Here is a 22,600-nt window from a genome sequence, read left to right on the forward strand (position 1 = left end):
AGAATTCTCCAAGATCTCTCATGCTTTCTTGGCGGTGGTTGCATTTGCAATTTTCTCAAAAGCTCAATCATCTACACTTTGTTGGATGATGGAAAGAGCCTTTTGATCATTCGTCTTCATTAATTTTTTCTTCCTGCTGAGAGGACCTTTTTCTGCAGGTTCCTCATAGCCTTCCTCCACAATCTCTCATAAGTCTTGTCCACCTAGGAAGGTCTTCATTTGGATGCTCCATCGATCATAATTATCCTTTGTGAGGCGAGGAAACGTAATGACATTGTTGGCCATCATTTTGTCTAACCAAGCTCTGATACCAATTTGTTAGAAATATAGGAGGTTATGTATATTATTTGTGGAAGAGAGGATTGATGATTTAGAAGTTTGATTGATATTGAAAGTTTTTCTTTTATTGCTTATTGAATTGCTTTGTTGCTTGATTACAAATGAGGGGTGAATTCCTCTATTTATACTACACCATGGACTAGTCTAGAATACTTCATCATCTAATATCTAGATATTTCCTAAGTATTTTCATGATAATTCTAGACTTAGATAATTTACAAGATTATTCTACACACATTCTACACACTTTCACTACTACATATTACAAGAAGTTTCTACATAATGGGCTATAATCTTGATCCAAACTATTTGTATATTTGAAAGCCCAAATCCAAAACAAATAGCCCAAATCAAGTTTAGTTTTCAACAGATCTACTATGTAATTTACTGAAAAGTATTGCATGCCATCGACATAGGAATTTGAACCCGTGTGCTATATTTATCTTATGATTATGATAAACATAGAGACTGTTATAGGGTTCCTTACAAATTGTTTGATATCGTGCAGGAGATGCAAGCATTGGAGAATGCCGCATCAGCACAACAAATTATGGACGAGTTTCGGATACAACTAGAGCAGGAGAAAATTAAGTTTGAGACCAATATAGCTCGTATACAAATTGATGAAGAGCAACTTGTCAAAGAGGTATGTATGTCACAGATCGAGAACTGTTGGGATGATCACAGATCGAGAACTGTTGGGATGATCTGTTTGAGGAGATTAAAGATGGGGGCATTGAGATTAATCAAATATTTTTTAAGTTGCGTAAGATTGAAAACTTTCTGAAAAAGGAGCTTCCAGCATCAAAGAAGGATAGGATTCAAGCACATTTTTCATGCTTACGTGAAGAGGCCTACAATGTTATAAATTTAATAACGAGAAGCAAGGCTGCATTAGTGCCAGATTTCTTGAACTTACTACAGCATCAAGACCATCATCATAGCAAAAAAAATTAAGTTTCTGATTTCCATATGTTCATAGTTACTATCGTTGGCATTCGTGCCATCCAAACAATACCATATCATTGGTTTTCTCTACTATTGCTACTAAGGAGAATTTTTTTAGTTATAATACTCCCTCCGTCACATCAAATTGTCTACCTTATTATTTTTGTTTGTTTCAAAATTATTTTCACTTATTCTAAATAACAATAAAATATCATTAAAGTTTCAGTTATACCCCTTTTATTAATAGAATTTTAACATTACATAAATTTATTAGTTACTCTTTATAACAACATTAAATGGATGATAAATTAGACAATTCATTAATATATCTTAGATCCAACAAACTTTGAATGGAGTCCGTGAAGTTAGCCAAGAGTATTTCAGAAAGATTATGAACTATGCGTTTTCGCACAATGTCCATAAAATGACTACTTTATCTTTGAATGGAACAACACGTAATGAATTTCCTTTCTCTTTCTATTTCTCTCAAAGATCTCACTTTCATTGGATTTGTTGGTTCCACTACAATCACATCCACTTGCGACGTACAAGTTTTAACAACGTTGCATCTTGATAATGTCACCTTCATAAACGAAAATCCTTGCGATGTTTTTTCTAAGTGCCCAAACTGGAAACATCTTACTTTAACTAATTTCTCAATAGTTGGAATGATGGCTTTCACAACCATTTCTCATCCTCAACTTTTGACTCTCATTATAAAAAATGGAGATTGGTATGGTGTTGTTAATGTGGTTGCACCTCTCCTGAAGTTTCTCACCACTATAGATTGCGAAGGGGGTTTTATGATTTCTACACCCGAATTATTCTCACCGACGTATGAAATTCTCGATTATCTTAAGTTTTCTGCAGATGATTTATTTTCTTTGGAAAAAGTGGATTTCATATTTGTGATCCCGACAAGGCAGATGCTCCTAAAATTATAGACGTGCTTCAACAGTTCCGTAATATCAAATATCTTATGCTTGGATTGGAAATTGCAGAGATATTCGTTCTTTAATGTTTTACCTTTATATCTGTCAATGCTCTAATTTATTTGACTACATTTGTTTATACAATACGGTCATTTTATATAATATTTTCCCCGTTCTTGCATGATCCGTGCAACTAATCTCTCATCTACCTTCTCCATTCGCTAACTTAACGAGTTTCAAGATTTATCCAGCAAACTTAGACCACTTCCCAGGTCCCAAAACCGAGAGTCAACTTTCTCGTATGAAAGATGAAGGACTAAAGAAGATAAATGTGACAACCCAACTTTTTCCGTTAAATAGTTAATGACCGTTAAGTTGAGTTCTAACTTTTACTTAGGATTTGTGTCCTAGGCTGTTCGAAGCAACAAACTATGAACATATCCAGTTAGGTAACCGAGACTAGGTCATTTGAGACCAACGAAACTTAGGATAATTTAAGTTGTCCTTTTTAATGACCTTGGATATCATCAATATAAACTTAATAAATTAAAATAACAATATTAATTGTGCAAGGGTTTAAGTGTAACTTATTTATTAAATTAATTAAATATATCTGATATATGTAATTATATATATATATATATATATATATATATATATATATATATATATATATATATATATATATATATATATATATATATATATATATATATATATGTCAAAAGTTCAAACGAGAACCATAAAAAATGTGAGAACTGTGAAATTTTTAATTTTACATAGATTTTCATATGTGATTAGATTGAATCACCTATAAATGTTGATGGGGAATAAAAATGAACATAAAATAGTTTGAAAAAACCTATATTTTACTTATATAATCAGATATATAGTTTCTTGTTCATATGTGCATATTTGTTTTGTAAACGTGTGAACATTTCACATAATTAACAATTTAATATGTAATTTATAGTAATGAACATATGTTTGTTAATGATATGAGCACTAATTAACATTTGCATGTATTTGTCCATTATTTTCTTCATTATGCCACCTGTCAAATCTTGACTTGGATTCTGATCGGTAAAAATTCGTATATGAAATTGAATGAAAATAGTTGTTCTTTGGTGAACGGATACGTATATATGTAGATTTGAGCAGTATTGTTAATGACTGCTGAATCTGAATTGAAGAATGTACAGTGTAACTTATTAATGTGAAAACTAAATATTCCTCGGGTATTACCTACCCGTTAAAATATTTTCACCATTAACAGTTTGTACAAAAGAACTTTTAATTACCATCTTTATGAAAACATATATATTTTCTTCAGATGTAATCATGGATTTAATGAGTCAATATAATATTATACTAATTTGATTTACCGTTAAAACTAGAATACATAATCTCTAAAACATTAGAGATTACATAATCGCCATGAAGAACGAAGATAATGATGTAGAATGATATGTAGAATGAAGATAATCGATGTAGGTAAAGATGTAGAACGAAAATTATATCCGAGGTATAGATTGTGATGTTGAGGCGTGTGATGTTGAGGTTGTTGTTGGTGGAATTCGTGTTGCCGGTGCTGATGCTGGCGTTTCTAAGTTTTGCACCATATACTTCAAGGCTATTACTCGAGAACGAAGTTCATTGACTTTTTCCATTACTCCGGCGTGATTGGCAGTTGGAACGAGTAGATGAATAAGGTTTAGATTTGTAGATAATATATAATCATTGCGAGCTATTCTAGAAATGAGGGTGAAAATGGTGTTTCAGACTGGTTCGCCGGTAAGTGCTTCAGGTTCTTCGCCAAGCGGGAAATTTGGGTGATGGAAAGGATCACCTTCTTCTCGTCTCCATTGATCAAGTTGACTACAAACTCATCCCCAATTCATCCAGAATTGAAGATGACTAATTGGTTGATCCATTCCGGTTACACTGCTTTCGGAGCTCAGGTGAATATCCATGTCAGAATAGCTATCGAAATCTGAGGAATTTGAACTAGTTGCGAGTTTCATCTTGCACGGTCAGATAAAGTATTTCCGATAGGAAATAGATTATAGGATTTAGTTTGGTATACTTCAATACATAACTTACATATGTATATACAATATCAAAATCTCATAAGTCACGGAGGAATCTTCGGAAGCTGTCAGACAAAGTTTATAGTAACAGATATGCTAAGATATGAATCTGTCTATACACCATATATGCAATAAATGCAGTAAGACGTGTCTAGATTTAGGAATGATAAGTAGGAAATTTTTCACTAGGAATGATAAACAAAACTTATAATATGCAGCTAAGGTCGAAGTCCAGACTCACTAATGCATCCTAATAACTATTAGTTAGACACACTAATGCAAGACCTAGTTCGCTAAGACCACCGCTCTGATACCACCTGTAGTGACCCGTCTTAATCCACCTGGACGAAGTCTTCAACAGCTGGTCCCATTGCGAGGTACAGACCTCTATATGCCATGAACGACTCCATGTAATATCTTTAAAATGAGCAAATGCACAGCGGGAGATTTCTTTCAGACCTGAGAATAAACATGTTTTAAAAGTGTTAACCAAAAGGTTGGTGAGTTCATAGGTTTATCGTAAACAATAAAATTCATAATTTTGATAGACCACAAGATTTCAATTTTATAATCAACATACAGGATTAACACATCTGTATACAAATCCATTCATACGAATAAACACTTGGTAACCACCATTAACAATAATTCATATAGGATATCCCCAAAGATACAGGATTAACACATCTGTATACGTACAGGATTAACACATCTGTACAAAATTCGAAGTACTAAAGTATCCAAACTCTCAGGATGGGGGTCGTTAGTGCCCATAGATCTATCTTTAGGATTCGCGTCAATTAGGGGCCAGTTCCCTAATTCTTAGGTTACCAAGCTATAAGGGGGTGATATCCGGTATAATAATTCAATCGTGGAATGTTTTTAAGTACACGTGTCTATTTCGTCAAACATTTATAAAAACATTTCATGTATTCTCAGTCCAAAAATATAGATTGCAAAAGCATTTAATAAAACAGTTATAAAAACAGCGCATGTATTCTCGGTCCCAAAAATGTAGAGAGTAAAAGGGAATCAAATGAACTCACGATACGATATTTTGTAGTAAAAATATGCCTACGACGGAACTGAACAATGCATGGTTGGCCTCGGATTCACGAACCTATATCTAACACGTATAATTGTCATGTAATAATAATCAAACCAGTTTATATATATTAATTATATAATGTATTACTTATTTTACGTTGTCCACAGATGGGTTGTTTTCTTTGGAGAAAGTAGACTTTTATATTTGTTATCCAGATAAAGAAGATGCTCCTAAAATCATAGACATGCTTCAACAGTTCCGCAACGTCAAATATCTTACACTTGGATTGGAAATTGTAGAGGTATTAATTAGTTCTTTAATGTTTATACATTTATTTTTTATTAGCACTCTATTTATTTTAAACACACTTCATCTCTAACTCACATAAAGCTTGAGGATTAATGCTGAGGTGTCACCTCGAAAATCACCCTAATTATTTTCATCCACGTGTTAATCAGCTTTTTAATCAAGCTTAATTAAGTTAATTATGACAAAATTACACGTGGAGCTGCAGATTAAACATAAACCAATCAAGCCCACACAAAAAACCAACCGGCAAATACATCTCCCTCGCTCTTCTCTTTGAAAAAAACCCTAAATTCACACCGTCAAGTATGGCCGGTTGACAATGTATGGCAATCCGCCGGTATCCCTAACTTGTCCGTCATAATTTTTTACGCAAAACGGTAGCAATTATATAAAATATACCCAATTTTTTCTCACCGGCAAGTTTATCCGGTGATTAAATCAGTTGGCGACCGACAGAAATTCCTACCGATTATTCAGAAAATCAAGAATTGGTACCGTTATTAATTGAAGCCGCTTGAAGGTTTTCCTCTCAATCCGAAAGCTTTCAAGATCTAATTTTTCCTATATCTGCAGGATTCAGATTCGATATTTTGTAACCGTCATTCCAGGTGTGTGTGTTTTAGTTTGATTTTTCGTACTCCGTATTTATTTACAACTTTCGATTTGTGTTGAAAACCTATAAACTTATGTTTGAATGCTTAATTTTTCTATAAACTAATATATTTGATTCTATATTTGTAATTTGAGTACCCGATATTAGGAGTTTGTTTGGTGAATGTTAATTTTTGATTGCACACTAAGTGTTCCATTAAATGTTCGAATGACTAAATATTGGTCATGACCGCTGAATCTATTTTTTGATTGCACGTAAAAGTGTCTAAATTCGGTATGTCTAAATCTATTTTTTGATCTCGGTGGCTTTAGTTTGAGTTTGTAAGGGTCTAACTCTGATTTTATGTGTAATTCTCTTACCAATGAAAGAAAAATGATCCACGATATGATCTTCATGCAAGTATGTTTCCAATGCGTATTTGTGTAAAGACTGATTATGAACAGAACACTTCCAAATAGCTATTTCATTATTATTATAATTATAGTAAAATTGCTTTTATAGTTTACAGGTGATGCAAGCACACCCTCAGATGGATGGCATATTGGGTAGGTTGTCAATATCGCATACATTTGTAACATTTAAATGCTTTTATTCTAATAGTTAAGTTGGATCAAATTGGTTGGACCTGTATGTATCAAGGGTATAAAGGGAGTGATGTTCCAGAGCATATTTTACCGTCCCCACGATTTGGTAATAGCAATCACGCTGATGATTTATTGGTAGTACGATTTCCCTCATTTCTAAACAAGCTTATTCTTATATATGTTGGCTTACTGAACATCGTGTTTTTGGGTAATGATTGTAGAGCCTTTTTACGTGATGTAACAAACTGTGTTTCTCTTTTAAAGTGATGCAACCTTGATCTATCAACAATTTGGCGTGAACTTATTATAGAATGTGTAATTACACTTTGGATAATAATGGGTGTATGGATATGAAAAATGGGGATGAGATTGAAAGATTGTGTTGTTATTAGACTGTGGTTATGGGTCCTTTATATATCATATGCTAAAATTTGGGAATTCTTTCAAAGGGGGAGGCTTTGAAAGTGGATCGCATTCTCAATACTCCATGCTATTAAACCCCCATCAACTTACTTGCTTGAACCCATGCAGTAAATGTGTGTCACAAATACACCCCAAGTAGTAGACATTTTAGTTTAAATGATTGTGATACACTAGGGTTCACACTAAATGATTTTGATATATACTTGATAGACACCATGCTTCCACCAACTAAAAACTATGCTTCCTTTACCACTAATTTTGCGGTCCGCTGAATTGCACTTATTTTTATGTTAGTTTATCATCTTCAAGAATAAAACATCAACCTACGAGTTTAATGAACCTGGTGTCTATCTTTATGAATTTTTTTATCAATAATTTCAACAAACTTAATTGCATTTGTTGAATTCGAAACATTGTTTGTTTACATGTCAACTGATAAGTTTTATATTCATCATGTAAGAATTTCATTAACGTTTTACACTTGGTTTTAAATAGGATCCACTGTGCAACGCACGGGCTCTCAAAGGCTAGTATTCATATATAGGACTCAACGTCACTCGTTATGATTTATTTAACTATTTATGTGTATACATAATGTTCATTTTGTATAATATTTTTCAGGTTCTTGCATCATCCGTGCAACTAGTCTCTCATCTACCATCTTCATTTGCTAACTTAACGAGTTTCAAGATTTATCCAGCAAACTTAGACCACTTCCCACGTCCGTTACACAAGAGTCAACTTTCCCGAATGAAGGAGGAAGAACAAAAGAATTTAAAAATGCCTACAGAAGTCAAAAACTATCTGCTAGATGGTTCTCCAAATGCCATTGTCACGATATTCTCACATCAGGTAGCTTCACCATTGGAACACGTCGTGTTGCTATATTTATCATACTAGTATTTAACATTAGATTTCAACTTAAAATTTTCGTATGCTCTATGGCTATTGATTTGGTATAATACTCCGTATTATACTCCGTATTACACTCCGTATTATAATACATGTTAAGTGATTAAGTTACTTGTCTTTTAGTATAAGTTTAAATTTTGATAATGATATTCATATGGTATTAGTAGCGTCTTCCAAATTTGAGTAATAATTCTAGCCCAATTTATAATAATGAAAATCTTTTAGCAGACATACTTTTAGCACATAATGATAAGTTGAAAATTTAATAGGGATGGTTTGGAATAAAAGTATAATTGATACACGAGATCTGATATTTCAAAAGGCTTAGAACCCGCTTCCTATATATAATTATAATTATAAATATAAATATAATAATTAAATAAAAGATGATGATAAACAAAAGACTTTTATAATGTTCTATGATATCATGTAGGAGATGAAAGCATTGGAGAATGCCACAAAAGCACACCAAATTATGCTCGAGTTGCAGATGCTGCTAGCAAAACAGAAATATAAATGTGATAATAATAGTGCTCCTATAGATCAGAGTAAATCACCAATGGAGCGGAATGAGGCAAATATGGACGATCAACTGGCGACACATTTCGAGAACTGTTGGCAAGATCTGTTTTGGCAGATTGATGAAGGGGGCCAAAAGATTAATGAAATATTTTCAACGTTGCGTTAGATTGAATACTTACTGAAAGGGGAGCTTCCAGCATCAAAGAGGGATAGGATTCAAGCACGTTTTTCTAGCTTGCGTGCAGAGGCCTTCAATGTTATAATATTAATAACGAAAAGCAAGGCTGCATTAGTGCCTGCCTTCGTGAACTTGCTATAGTATCAAGACCATAGTAATAGCAAAATTAAGAATTTCTAAATTCCATATGATGTTGGAATGTTTGTCATCCAAACAATGCCCGGTTTGTCTACTATAGCATATAAGGAGAAAATCTTTTTTTTTTTTATATATGATGTTCATCTACCAGGATTCTTTACAAAAACATAACTGAAATACATGCTTATAATCGTTATTGTTGGAATGTTTGTCATACTTGATATTTGTAATATACTTTTTTTAGTTTCTGGTGCTCTGAAATGAACTTGGTAACAAAATTTGATTACATTAAACATTCAATATACGGTGCTGGAGTATGTGTTTAGAGACATTTTACTTGCTATGTTTGTAGGTTAATCAGAATACAAGTCTTGTTGCTAGTATATATATGTATCTTATAATTTTAACATTATTATGTAGTTACCTGTGTATATTTTAAATGCTTTCTCTGCTCATTTGCAACACAAAAATATCCACACAAATAATATAAACCAATAGGAAAGAAGAGAAACAGAAGTAGAGAAAAACAATTAAGTTGTGATTCATTAACTATGTATATTCAATGAGCTTGTTTGTGTAAAAGCGGGAAACTTTCACCATTAACCTGCACAAATTTACAGAGTCGGCACATAACTAACAAAACAAAGCACGAAAAACATCCCAACGACCAAAGGAGAATGAAACTAGGAAACTAAACAACAACAACAACAACAACAACAAAACCCAATACCACATAAGCTGTGTATGGGAGATGTGAGATGTAGACAATCTTTCCCCTATCCGAGAATAAAGACAAGTCATTTCTCCGCCCAGAGTGAAACACCAAAAGTCATCCCTCTCTCTATTCAACGGATAGAGAGATTGTTTCCGAGTGGACCTCCGGCCAATAAGTAGGAAAAAAGTTTTAACAAATAAAATAAAATTGAGACGCCATGAAAATGGTAAAATCAAATTTTCATGGGTTTTAAATCACACATGAAATTTACTTTAGGCTCTAAGAGTTAGTCAAGTCGCCAATAAATCAACGTTTGTTTTCGACTCAATAACAATACAAACCAATACAAAGACAACCGCAACAAAAGGACTCACCAGGAACTAAAGCACCACAACAATAGAATAAACGAGCATAAAAAACGTACGAAGGGCCCGAAGAATCATGCCTCGCAACTTCAACACTAACAGTCTTGTATTCGGAACCCGACTTCATAAGTTTGTCGTGTATTTTGGAGAAACGAACGGCTTTGCTCGCGCGATATGAATATATAAAAGTCCATATCCAAATCACCTTCTGCAATACAAATGGAATCATCATCCCCGTCCTTGTCCACCACAACCAGCTTGCCCTTCCTTTTTTTCTTCTTCTTGACCTTGGAAGATTCATGTAAAGTCCGACGTCTTCAAGCCATTGCCATTACCTTCCCCGTTTGACCCCTTGGACTTGAACTTTGACAACGAGTGCCCCTTAAGGTTTTTCTAGGAGTGAAAAAAAGGTTATCATGGTGGGGAACCTTTAACCCCATGCATCCTTTGGATGCCAACTGTACGCGGGTCAGCACAGTCCCGGGCAAGTGTGGTCGGAACCAACCCCTGTCTCAGCGCCTAATACAACTGGTGGCCGAACCGAGATTCGAACCTTCGCCATCTAGGAGTGAATTGCCAATTGACTAGGTCAACTGAGCATTTGCGGGGCACCCTGGCCACCCAGGCTATGCCCGGACGGTTCCCTTAAGGTTTTTCTATACACAACACAACACGGACAATCTTTAGCACCATTTCAACCCGAAACGTTGCAAGTCCCCACCTTATCCACATCATTGCCACCACCTAAATTACCTAACGGGCCTAAACTACCTGCTGAGATGATAACTTGTTCCAAACCATCAGACAAGGACGAAGTCATATCCCCACAAACTGAAACCTTATTACCTAAATATAATAAGGTTAACCCCAATACATCCGAACCAGCAGACACAAAGTTCTCCACCTCACTATCCTCTTCGACCTAAACCAAAACAGAATCACTCGATAAGCCACTCTCTTAAGGTAGGTGAAGAAGAATTGGAATAGAAATAGAGTGGGATGGACTATTTTGCCCTCACATGCTACGCACAACGTTCACTAGACGGATCCACACAAAAAAAAAGTTAAAATCATTCAAAAGCTTATCAATACAAAAACAAAAAATTTAAGGACTACGCATGAAAATTTAGATAAACCACATGGATTATCCACGTAATTTTATTTAATAGAAATCAACAAGTTTTACCTAACTTGCTTCATTTAATTAATTAATTAATTATTAATTTTAACTGTTCCATATTAAAAGAAGGAAACAATATCATATCACTAAAAACTTGGAGATTCGGTTGAGTAATTAAACGATATACATATCGAGTTTCCATTCACAATAAATCGTAATTATATAAACAGATTCGTAGTTTATACATTCACTATAATATTCGTAGGTTATATATTTACTACTAGCTTTAATAGTCCGTGCGTTGCATGGTGGCTTAAAAAGTTAGTATAGTAATACGTTAATATTCGTACATATTGTAAGTGTTATACATTAAGTACTCAATTTAATGTCTTTTGTTATAGTTGTAACATATGGTATAGAAGCTACCTACAAAATGTAATAAAAGTTATAAAGATATTGCAAATATTGCATGACACTAAACAAATAAATAGATTTCTACCCGTTACCCAACCAACCCATTTTACATGTACAATAATCTTTAATGGATTTTTCAAAAATTGTACCCTTTATAGTTTACATTTTGAATACTACATACTGAATAACAAAAGTATAAACCGGGGAACGTTGAGATAAAGATAGACCTTGAATGGTGCATTATCAGTTCTGAAACTGTTTCCAGGTATAGACTTCAGCCAAACAGGTAAACCCCTTCGATAAAAATTAAATGGTTAGCATGAATCACAGTTATATCTCAATCAAAACTACCAAAATCTTACAAAGGGTAAAGCCCAATTATAGTTGAATAAAATTACCCAAAATTCTACTATGCACAAACAAATGGTCCAAATCTAAGATGCATATACTGAACCAACTTACAAACCTTACTAAATCATATCTTCCTTCAAAGTTATACTGTAATAAGTCCACCAAAAAATATAACCTTATCAAATCAGTATAATCCATACAAGTATCATAAAATTAAACAACATGTTATAAGGATAAAAAAAAGAAAATAAAACAAAATTGTACATTGTCAGGTGTAGGTTCATGGCCATTCCAAAACACATAAGTATCAATAACATCTAAACCTCCATCTTTAGCTTTTTTTTTTAGATCTTCCCACATTTGCATCAATATTCCAGTTGGGTTATTCTTTTTAACCAAAAAGACTAACTACAAGTTATAAAAAATAATAAATATTTTCTTTTAATAATGAAATTTTTGTTTGAGGAACAGAGAGATTACTTCAGGAGTACTTTCAGGATAATGTATAAAACCATAAAATAGTATATTTCTTGGGCCATTAATGCATACAAAAACTATTAATCCTCTCATGGTAAAAAATGTTCATATTTTTCTTAATAAAATGGGTTTGAACTCATAATGCAGGTTCTAAAAACATTAAATTAAAGAAATGAAATGGTACCAGATAATTGATTCTCTTCGAGGATGATGACGTGAGCATCAAGAACTCCAACGAAAACGAATAAACACAACATTAGAGGATTTACCTGTGTATGTTTGACAACGAAAACGAAAAAAGTAACATATTGAAAAGTCACCAAATCCTAAGGATGGCTTTAAGATAATCTAAACAAATAATCCGTAGTTTATTACATTCCACCACCACCACCAATGACTGGACCATGAGGATCTGATTCATTTTTCACTGGCCAATTAATATCTTTTAAGCCCGTCATCAATCAATTAGTTCTTACATAATGTGTATCAATGAACCTACAAAATATGAAACTTCTTCACTTTTATATTGTTTCTATTCGGTGAAGTAGCTGTTAAAATATTAATGTATTTCTAGAATTATCTACAAAATTATCTAGATATTTATATCAAACATATCTAGATATTATTAACAAAATTATCTAGATAGTTCTAACAAAAATATCTAGATATCATTAACAAAAATATCTAGAAAATTCTATCAAAAAATCTAGATATTTTTACCCACATTTGAGGCCTATAAATAGGCATATGATCTTGCATTTTGATGTAACCAAACACATAAGATATTTCAAGCAATAAACACTCCAATCTTTCTAAATCACAAATCTTCTCCACATCCCCTATTTCAATACAAATCAACTAAATACTACAAACTTACTACATCTAAATCAAAACTAATCATCTTCTAACTAATCTAAAAACATAACAATTCTAACAAGTGGTATCAAGAGCTGTTTGGGCGTCCGTTCGTGTACACCATGACTACCGTTGGTGCATACAATATTCCTGTCCGCATCTTCGATGGCGACAACTATGATTATTGAGTATCCGAATGAAGACATATTTTCAAGCACAAAGCTTGTGGGATATTGTCGAAGTCGGGTTTACAACTCCAAAAGACGACGAAACTCTGTCCGCAGAAGATCAAGAAAAATACAACAAAAATGTAGTCAGAAATGCTGCTGCTCTAGGCTACATTCAACAAGCCTTGACACCGTCTATCTTTCCACGAATCATGGGAGCTACGACAGCTAAGGAGGCGTGGAAGATCATTCAGGAAGAATTTCAAGGAAATGTCAAGGTGAGATCCGTCAAACTTCTAACTCTCAGAAGAGATTTTGAAAATTTAAATATGAAAGACACTGAGACCGTAAAAGATTACTATTCTAGAATTAAAGAAATAGTAAATCAAATGAAAGCCTATGAAGATAATATAACTGATAAGAGGATCGTAGAAAAAATACTTATCAGTATGACAGAAAAATATGATCATGTCATTACTGCTATTGAAGAGTCGAAAGACATTGAGACTCTGTCGGTACCAGAATTAATTGGCTCTCTTGAAGCATACGAGGCTAGACTGAGTCGGCGCAGTGAAAACTCACTCGAAAGTGCCTTTCAATCTAAACTCAAATTAAGGTCTCAAAAATCTAATAATGGGGGGAAAAGAAATCTTGAAGAAAATTCGAGAGGAGGAGCAAAACCCAGAACGTGGTTTGATCAAAAAAGAAAAAGCTACCCTCCATGTGGTATTTGCAAAAGGACAAACCACTTGGAGAAAGATTGTTTCCACAAAGGGAAACCACGATGCAATAACTGCAAAAGATTTGGGCATCTAGAAAAAGATTTCCGTTTAAAACAAAATCATCGAGCTAACTTCACAGAAGAAAGTGAAGATATATCGGAGAACAAAATTCAGCTATTCTATGCCTGTCATGTCGCAAATAAACAGAGGGACGATACTTGGTTGATCAACAGTGGGTGCAGCAACCACATGACAGGAGATGAAAAGTTATTTGATAGTATCAACACCTCCGTAAAGTCCCGCGTCAAACTAGGGAATGGAGCGCTTGTTGACACTAAAGGCAAAGGTACGATAACTGTTCAAACTAATAACGTCACTCGATCTATTAATGACGTTCTTCTAGTACCAAGCCTAGCAAGTAACTTGCTAAGTGTTGGCTAAATGAAGGAGCATGGCTACTCTTTACTCTTCGAAGATAAAACATGTGTTATTCGTGACAAGAAAAACAACTATAAATTAATAGCCGAGGTGCCAATGGAGAATCGCAAATTTCCACTTCGTTGGCAGTATATCCAAGACACAGCCATGAAAGTTCAAGTTGAAGAATCATGGCTATGGCATCGAAGATTTGGCCACTTTAACTTTCACGCACTAAAAATCCTCCAACAGAAGAATATGATGAGAGACTTGCCTAACATAGAAGAGATCACCGACACGTGTGAAAGCAGTGTGATGGGCAAGCAACATCGAAAACCTTTCCCTCGTGACAAAGCTTGGAGAGCGAAAGGTATACTGGAGCTGGTGCACACTGACGTTTGTGGACCAATGAGGACCCCGTCGCTTAACCAAAACAGGTACTTTATTCTCTTTATCGATGACTATTCTAGAATGATGTGGGTGTACTTCATGCGTGAAAAATCTGAAGTATTTACTATATTCAAGAAGTTCAAGAAGTTCAAGAATTTCGTAGAAAAGAGTAGTGACCATCATATAAAAACACTAAGGAGTGATAGAGGAAAGGAATATACCTCTACACAATTCAATAAATTTTGCGAAGATGAAGGAGTTAAATGCCAACTCACTACTGGTTATGCCCCTGAACAAAATGGCATCTCTGAACGCAAAAATAGAACTGTAATGGAAATGGCCAAAATAATGATACATGAAAAAGGCCTTCCAAACAGTTTCTGGGCTGAAGCCGTATACACGGCCGTATATATACTAAATAGATGTCCCACGAAATCCGTAGAAAACAAGACTCCAATTGAGGCATGGAGCGGAAGGAAACCATCAGCGACACATCTGCGAGTATTTGGAAGTATTTTCTACATCCACATTCCTAAGGAGAAACGTCACAAGCTCCAAAAAAAATCAGAGAAAGGAATATTCTTGGGCTACAGCACACAGTCTAAAGGCTACCGAGTCTATAACCTGAAGACTAATAACATCGTGATCAGCCGAGACGTGGAGTTTGACGAAGACGCTTCTTGGAACTGGGAGAAGGACAAAGTTGAAAGACAAACATATCTGCCGTAGATATCTATGGAAACTCCAGCCCAACAACCACTACAAGCTGAGCATTCTGAACAACATGAAAGTACCGGTGAAACAAGCCCTGCTACACCAACTTCTCCATCAACAAGATTACCTTTGGCGCAAGACGAGTCAAGTCCAGAGTCAACACCTGGAAGAGTCAAAGCGTTAGCAGAGATATACGAGACTTGCAACTTTACAACTATAGAACCTGAAAGCTATGAAGTTGCAGCCAAAGATGAAAAATGGGTAACTGCTATGAACGAAGAAATAAGAATGATCGAGAAAAACAACACATGAGAGTTAGTTGATCCTCCAGAAAATAAAGAAATCATTGGAGTAAAGTGGGTTTACAAAACAACGCTCAATCCTGATGGTTCTATACAAAAACATAAAGCAAAGCTAGTAGCTAAAGGATATTCACAACAGCCAGGAGTAGACTACAATGAAACTTTCGCACCCGTAGCACGACTGGATACTATAAGAGCACGTGTGGCGTTAGCAGCTCAACGAAGGTGGAAGATTCACCAACTAGATGTGAAATCAGCCTTTCTAAATGGGTTTCTAGAAGAATAAATATACGTCGAGCAACCACAAGGGTTCATTCAAAAAGAAAAAGAAGAAAAAGTCCTAAAGCTCACGAAAGCCTTATATGGACTTAAACAAGCGCCACATGCTTGGTATAGCCGCATTGACAGCTACTTCACAAGTTCAGGTTTCAGGAGGAGTCAAAGTGAGCCTACACTCTACATCAAAACCCAAGGTAACTCTGACACTCTCATTCTTTCCTTGTATGTCGATGATCTTATATATACGGGAAACAATGAGAGAATGATACAAGAATTTAAAGAAGACATGATGAAAATGTTGGAGATGAGCGACCTTGGATTGATGCGCTATTTTCTTGGCATCGAAATCAGTCAAGAAAATGAAGGCATATTCATATGCCAAAAGAAATACACAGAAAATCTCCTGAAAAAGTTTAAACTATACGGTTGTAAAACTGTCGCGACGCCACTAGTTGCCAATGAGAAGATGAGACAAGAGGATGGATCGGAGAAAGCGGATGCTTCAAGATTCAGAAGTCTCATTGGAAGTCTACTATATCTAACAGCAACAAGACCAGACATCATGTACGCAACGAGTCTGCTATCCAGGTACATGCAAAACCCTACTCAAATACATTATGGAGCTTCTAAAAGAATTTTAAGATATTTGCAAGGTACCATGGACTATGGTATATGGTACAAGCCCACTATAGACTCGAAGCTTCAGGGATACACAGATAGTGATTGGGCCGGATCGGTAGATGACATGAGAAGTACTTCAGGATACACATTCACACTTGGATCTGGTGTATTCTCATGGACATCAAAGAAACAAGAAACGGTGGCACAATCGTTAGATGAAGCCGAGTACATCGCAGCCGCAAACTCAGCTAATCAAGCTATATGGCTAAGAAGAATACTAGAAGATATGGGCGAGAAACAAGACGAAGCTACAAAGATATATTGCGACAATAAGTCTGCAATCGCGATGGCAAAAAATCCAGTGTTCCATGGCAGAACAAAACATATTGACATCAAGTATTACTTTCTACGAGAAGTCTCCGCCAAGAAAGATATTGAATTAAAATACTGCAAGACCGAAGAACAGATTGCAGACATTTTCACTAAAGAACTACCAAGACCAAAGTTCGAGTTCTTACGCAACATGCTCAGAGTAACATCGAAATACATTAAGGAGGAGTGTTAAAATATTAATGTATTTCTAGAATTATCTACAAAATTATCTATATATTTATATCAAAAATATCTAGATATTATTAACAAAATTATCAAGATAGTTCTAATAAAAATATCTAGATATCATTAACAAAAATATCTAGAAAATTCTATCAAAAAATCTAGATATTTTTACCCACATTTGAGGCCTATAAATAGGCATATGATCTTGCATTTTGATGTAACTAAACACATAAGACATTTCAAGCAATAAACACTCAAATCTTTCTAAATCACAAATCTTCTCCACATCCCCTCCTTCAATACAAATCAACTAAACACTACAAACTTACTACATCTAAATCAAAACTAATCATCTTCTAACTAATCTAAAAACATAACAATTCTAACAGTAGCTTTAGCACCATCATTTAATTGAAAAGTGAAGTAATAGATGGCTGCCATGGCTGAAGCTTGTTGAGATGCTACACCACCTTGATTCTCATGACCCTGAAATTTAAACATAAGTTAATGAGTTCTGAATTTAAATAGTCACACCCAATTGTGTTTCAATCCACATACTAACATCATATACCTTTGATCATTCAAGCATATCAACATCTTTCTATCAGCAATCTTATCATATTTAATCTTTTAAAACCCTTACTTAACACTCTGTATTAATCATAACATGCTAACCATAATCAAAATGATCATTAATACTCTTAAAACCAAGTGCAGCCAATTTATTACATCTAGTAAACCATATGTTATCTCAAATGTTCACCGGTTGAATTTCACCCAAAGTGTACATGTACAAAATTGAATCATACAAACACATAAAACATCAAACAACAATTAACGATCAGATATGTCAACTTTTAAAAGTTCCCTTAGAGCATTTTCAACTTATAAAAGTTCACTTACTTTGAGCTTCAATCGCAATGAATAACTGAATCAGGAAACAAATTCATGAAGGTAGTAATTCATGCCCGATCCAAATCAATAACAATCAAGAATAGTTAGTTTTGATAAATATATCGTTAGCATGGTCATGCACGTTAGCACATCTTAAAATCTTAAAATAGAGATTAAAGCGTCCAAACAAAACATTTTACAAATAAACTATAATTCAAAAAGTATATCAAATAAGAAAAAAGAATCAGTATCTAAGGGTAATAACCTCAAAAAAAAAAAAAATTTTACAAAATGGTCAAATAACAATATGAATTAAGTGATCCAAATCAGTTATTTGGATCCACATCAAAGGATAACACCTTGAAAACTTATAAGCTGATAATTCACAAGACTCTATACATAAGATTTCTTGTATATCTCTAAAAGCTTTTAAAATGTAATTTAAGTTAAAAGAACTTGACTGTTTCCACTTGTTAGTATCAATTTCTATCTTCTAATCACCATAAACTTGTAGTTACTTCTTTTAACCAACTCAATGTAATAATCAAATAATACTTACATGACCATGGGGCTCAATATTTCATCTATCACGATCTGTTTAATATGCAGAACCTGAACCAAGATTTGTTCCAATGCAAATCATGCTACTGTGAGCACATGTTGAATGCACCTGCGAGAATTAGTATCATATCAGTTGTCTTGAGAGCCTATAGACAAAATGTAAGGATTTATTCAAACGGATTACGTGAAGAAGTAATCACAAAATTAATCAATCAACTATTTTTACACGTCAACTCAAGACGTTAATCAGATGCAGCTTATAATCAAACACATACCATATAGGGTAAGAAAAAAACGCTAACAAACAGGTACAAAGAAAAAGTAGAATAACAAACATAAGGAGGAGTACCAGTAACCGATTGAAATGACGGAGATGACAAAAACTGTTACGATAACTGCTAAATAGCGAAACCCTAATCTGTACCAAAATCTTCACTTTATATCAAGGTTACCGACTGAAAAAGGAAATCGACACTCCATCGTCATACATTTACAGATTAACAACTGTATCGGTTTCGATTTCGTTTTGTTTATTGGAGTAGAAATTCAGAGCCCTAATTGAGTTGCAGAGGGCGAATGTATGAATAAAACTTCAGTCGATTCTAACAAATCTATTAGAAACCCTAAATTTGAGCATAGATCTTAAGACCATTGCATAAAACTGAAGAAAACAAACCCCAAATTTGGGCCAGATCTTGAAGATCCGTTTTATTTGTAGTAGTTCAAAGAATAAACATCTTAGTAAATTCGGAATTATTTGGTGGCAGATGGTGTTATTTGGCTGGACGATTTAGTGTTATTACATGAAAACCCTAATTGATTTTTAGGGATGGAAAGTATGGAAGGAATGAATGAATGTGGAAGAAGCAATTGACGTTCGAAACACAATTTTTTTTAATTATTAAACAGTTTGGCCAATCAATTGGACAGATGTTAGGCTGTGAGGAATTAGTGGAATAGGGGGTAGGGAATAGGCAATAGCTAAACACATGGCATATGTATACGTATTATTATAAGTTATAGATTCGCTATAGTCAAAAAAGAAAGTATTTGGAAGAAGAAAAACAGGAAGTGAAGCGTGGGGAAATGTACGACGCTTGTTGATAAATTCGTTGTCGTTGTGAAGGTAATTCTGAACCCAACTTGAATATTATTACGTTATTAGGCTTGTGTAATCATACCGTATTAGTATAATTAATCCAAAACGACGTAAAGCAACCGTTAAACTATATTGTTTCGATGACTATATCAAAAGTTTTGGGACTTAAAACGTCAATTTTTTGGCAAATAGGTTCCCAAAATTTCTAGTAGCTAGTAGTCTGTCGTTTACTAATATTGAATTTATTAAAAATTAGAACCAACTAGTGTTTGGTGGGCGCGCGTTGCCGCGCTATTTTGTAGACATTTTTGGACAATGTGATAAAGTCGTTGTTGGGAAAATTGTAGGGAAAAAAAGAAGGGGTAAAAAAGTCTATCGTCTTGTTTTTTTGAAGAAAATTCCGTTTAAAAAAAACGGACCAACGTCCTTATGCAGTCCTTTAGTAAAATTTGTAGGGGAGAATGAGAGGGACAGTTTAAAATTTTTTTTTTTTACTGTAGATGAATAGTGCGGTACTCCTGGTGAGTACAACTTCCCTCTGCGCAGCGTACAAGTCATTAAAGCGGAAAATGTGTCGCTTTCAATGGATAGTAAGTGAGTAGTAGGCAAGTTTGTGTTTTAGTATATAGATACAATACAATTAGTAGATGAATATTTCAGTAAGAGAATACTCTGTATAAAGTTTATCATAAATTATATTAAAGTAACAAATAATGTTTTAATTCTATATAAACATGCCATTAAAAGTGGTTTGAAAAACATTATTATTGGTGTAGAGAACTTAAACCACATGAACTAACGTAAATGTGCAGCTAATAGTTTCCAGAATCTGTCTATGTTTAAATAGTGCTCTGCGCATTTATTTTTTTTTTATTTTTATTTTTTTATTTTTATTTTTTTTTATGTAATGAAAATCATGTATTTGCTTTACGTTATCAACGTGCAGCTTAAGTAGTGAGAATGAATCTACCTGCTGATAGACTAAGCAGCTTGCCTGACGATATCATCAACAAAATTCTGTCTTACATCGAAACCAAAGATGCTATCAAAACTAGTATTTTATCATCAAGATGGAAGAATACATGGAAGTCAATCCCATATCTCAATTTCGATACTGATGATTTTGATTCATTACCCAAGTTCACTGAGTATGTTACTCATGTTCTGTCTTCCCGCAATAATGAAATAGAACTGTCGTCCGTTAAACTTTGTTTTCGTGGAGAAATTAGCCAAGCGTTTGTCGAATCGATTATGAACTATGCGTTTTCGCACAATGTCCAGAAGATGACTATTATTTGTTCTTACGTAAGAAAGCATATCGAATTCCCTCTTTCACTTTTCATCTCCCGGTCTCTTAAAGATCTCACTTTGTTTGAATGTTCAATATCAACAACAATCAAATCATCTTGGGACCTACCAACTTTAACAACATTGCATTTTGGTCGTGTCAATTTCCGTAACGTAATTCCTTTCCAAGACGGAGAAAGCACCAGCACCGAAGTTAGCCATGCTAAAGCTGATGTTGAGTATGGTGGTCTTTTTTCTAAGTGCCCAAACTTAAAAAATATCACCTTAACCGACTGCGACATATATGTTGATGATTTCACCGTTTTCCATTCTCAACTTTCTAATCTCTCGATTAAAAATGGACATTCGTATTCTGTTGTTAATGTGGTAGCACCTCATTTGAAGGATCTATCTGTTGTAAAATTCAAAGGGGATGTTAAGATTTCTGCACCCAAATTATCCTCATTGACGTATGAAAGTGAATACTATACCGAGTTGTATTCTGCATATGGTTTCTCTTCTTTGGAGAAAGTGGATTTCTATATTTCTTATCCATATGATGAAGATGCTCCCAAAATTATTCACGTGCTTCAACAGTTTGGAAATGTCAAATATCTTACGCTTGGATTGGAAGTTGTAGAGGTATTCATTTTTTAATGTTAATACTTGAATCTATTAGCACTTCATTCTATTTTGAACACACTTCAGATAAAGTATATATATATATATATATATATATATATATATATATATATATATATATATATATATATATATATATATATATATATATATATATATATATATAATCAAAAGAGAAGCACTTTTTTGGGGGGAAGTAGATTTTTTTCTTTTTTTTTATTTTTTTTCAGGCATCAAGATTACACGAGAATATGAACATTTAAAAAAAGACACTTCGTAATAAATGTTATTATTTTGGTTGGAAAACGTTAATAAATGATAACATGCACTGAATGTTTTGCTGCTGAGTTTTTCTTTTAGGGTTTAGAAATTAGGGTTTAGCTATTAGGGGTTAAATATTAGGGTTTAACTATTAGGGTTTAGGGTTTAGAAATTCGGGTTTAGATTGAATTTAACACGAACGGTTTAAAGTTTAGAGTTTAGGGCTTAGGGTTTAGGGTTTTGAGTTTAGGAAATCGGGCTAACTCTTGAAAAAAAGCTTCACATATGATATAACACTCAGGAATAACATTACGCATACTGCATGTTATCAGTTTTTCGCATTCTCCTGCCAA

The 22,600-nt window shown here is 34.1% G+C and overlaps 2 protein-coding genes across 2 annotated transcripts; both read left to right on the forward strand.

The window, feature by feature from the left end:
• The first annotated feature begins 1,745 nt into the window (after window positions 1-1,745).
• LOC139860333 (uncharacterized) lies at window positions 1,746-9,142 on the forward strand. The gene is made up of 6 exons (XM_071849102.1): window positions 1,746-2,085; window positions 5,525-5,658; window positions 6,240-6,274; window positions 7,782-7,812; window positions 7,908-8,138; window positions 8,632-9,142. Exons 1-6 carry the CDS (start codon window positions 1,746-1,748, stop codon window positions 8,884-8,886), a joined length of 1,026 nt encoding a protein of 341 aa, XP_071705203.1. The 3' UTR covers window positions 8,887-9,142.
• An 11,875-nt stretch (window positions 9,143-21,017) lies between these two features.
• On the forward strand, window positions 21,018-22,001 carry LOC139860334 (F-box/LRR-repeat protein 25-like). The gene has a single exon (XM_071849103.1). The coding sequence runs from the start codon at window positions 21,018-21,020 to the stop codon at window positions 21,999-22,001; it is 984 nt and encodes a 327-aa protein (XP_071705204.1).
• The last annotated feature ends 599 nt before the right edge of the window (window positions 22,002-22,600 follow it).

Source organism: Rutidosis leptorrhynchoides, chromosome 7, assembly GCF_046630445.1.
Source record: "Rutidosis leptorrhynchoides isolate AG116_Rl617_1_P2 chromosome 7, CSIRO_AGI_Rlap_v1, whole genome shotgun sequence".
Taxonomy (NCBI): Eukaryota; Viridiplantae; Streptophyta; class Magnoliopsida; order Asterales; family Asteraceae; genus Rutidosis; species Rutidosis leptorrhynchoides.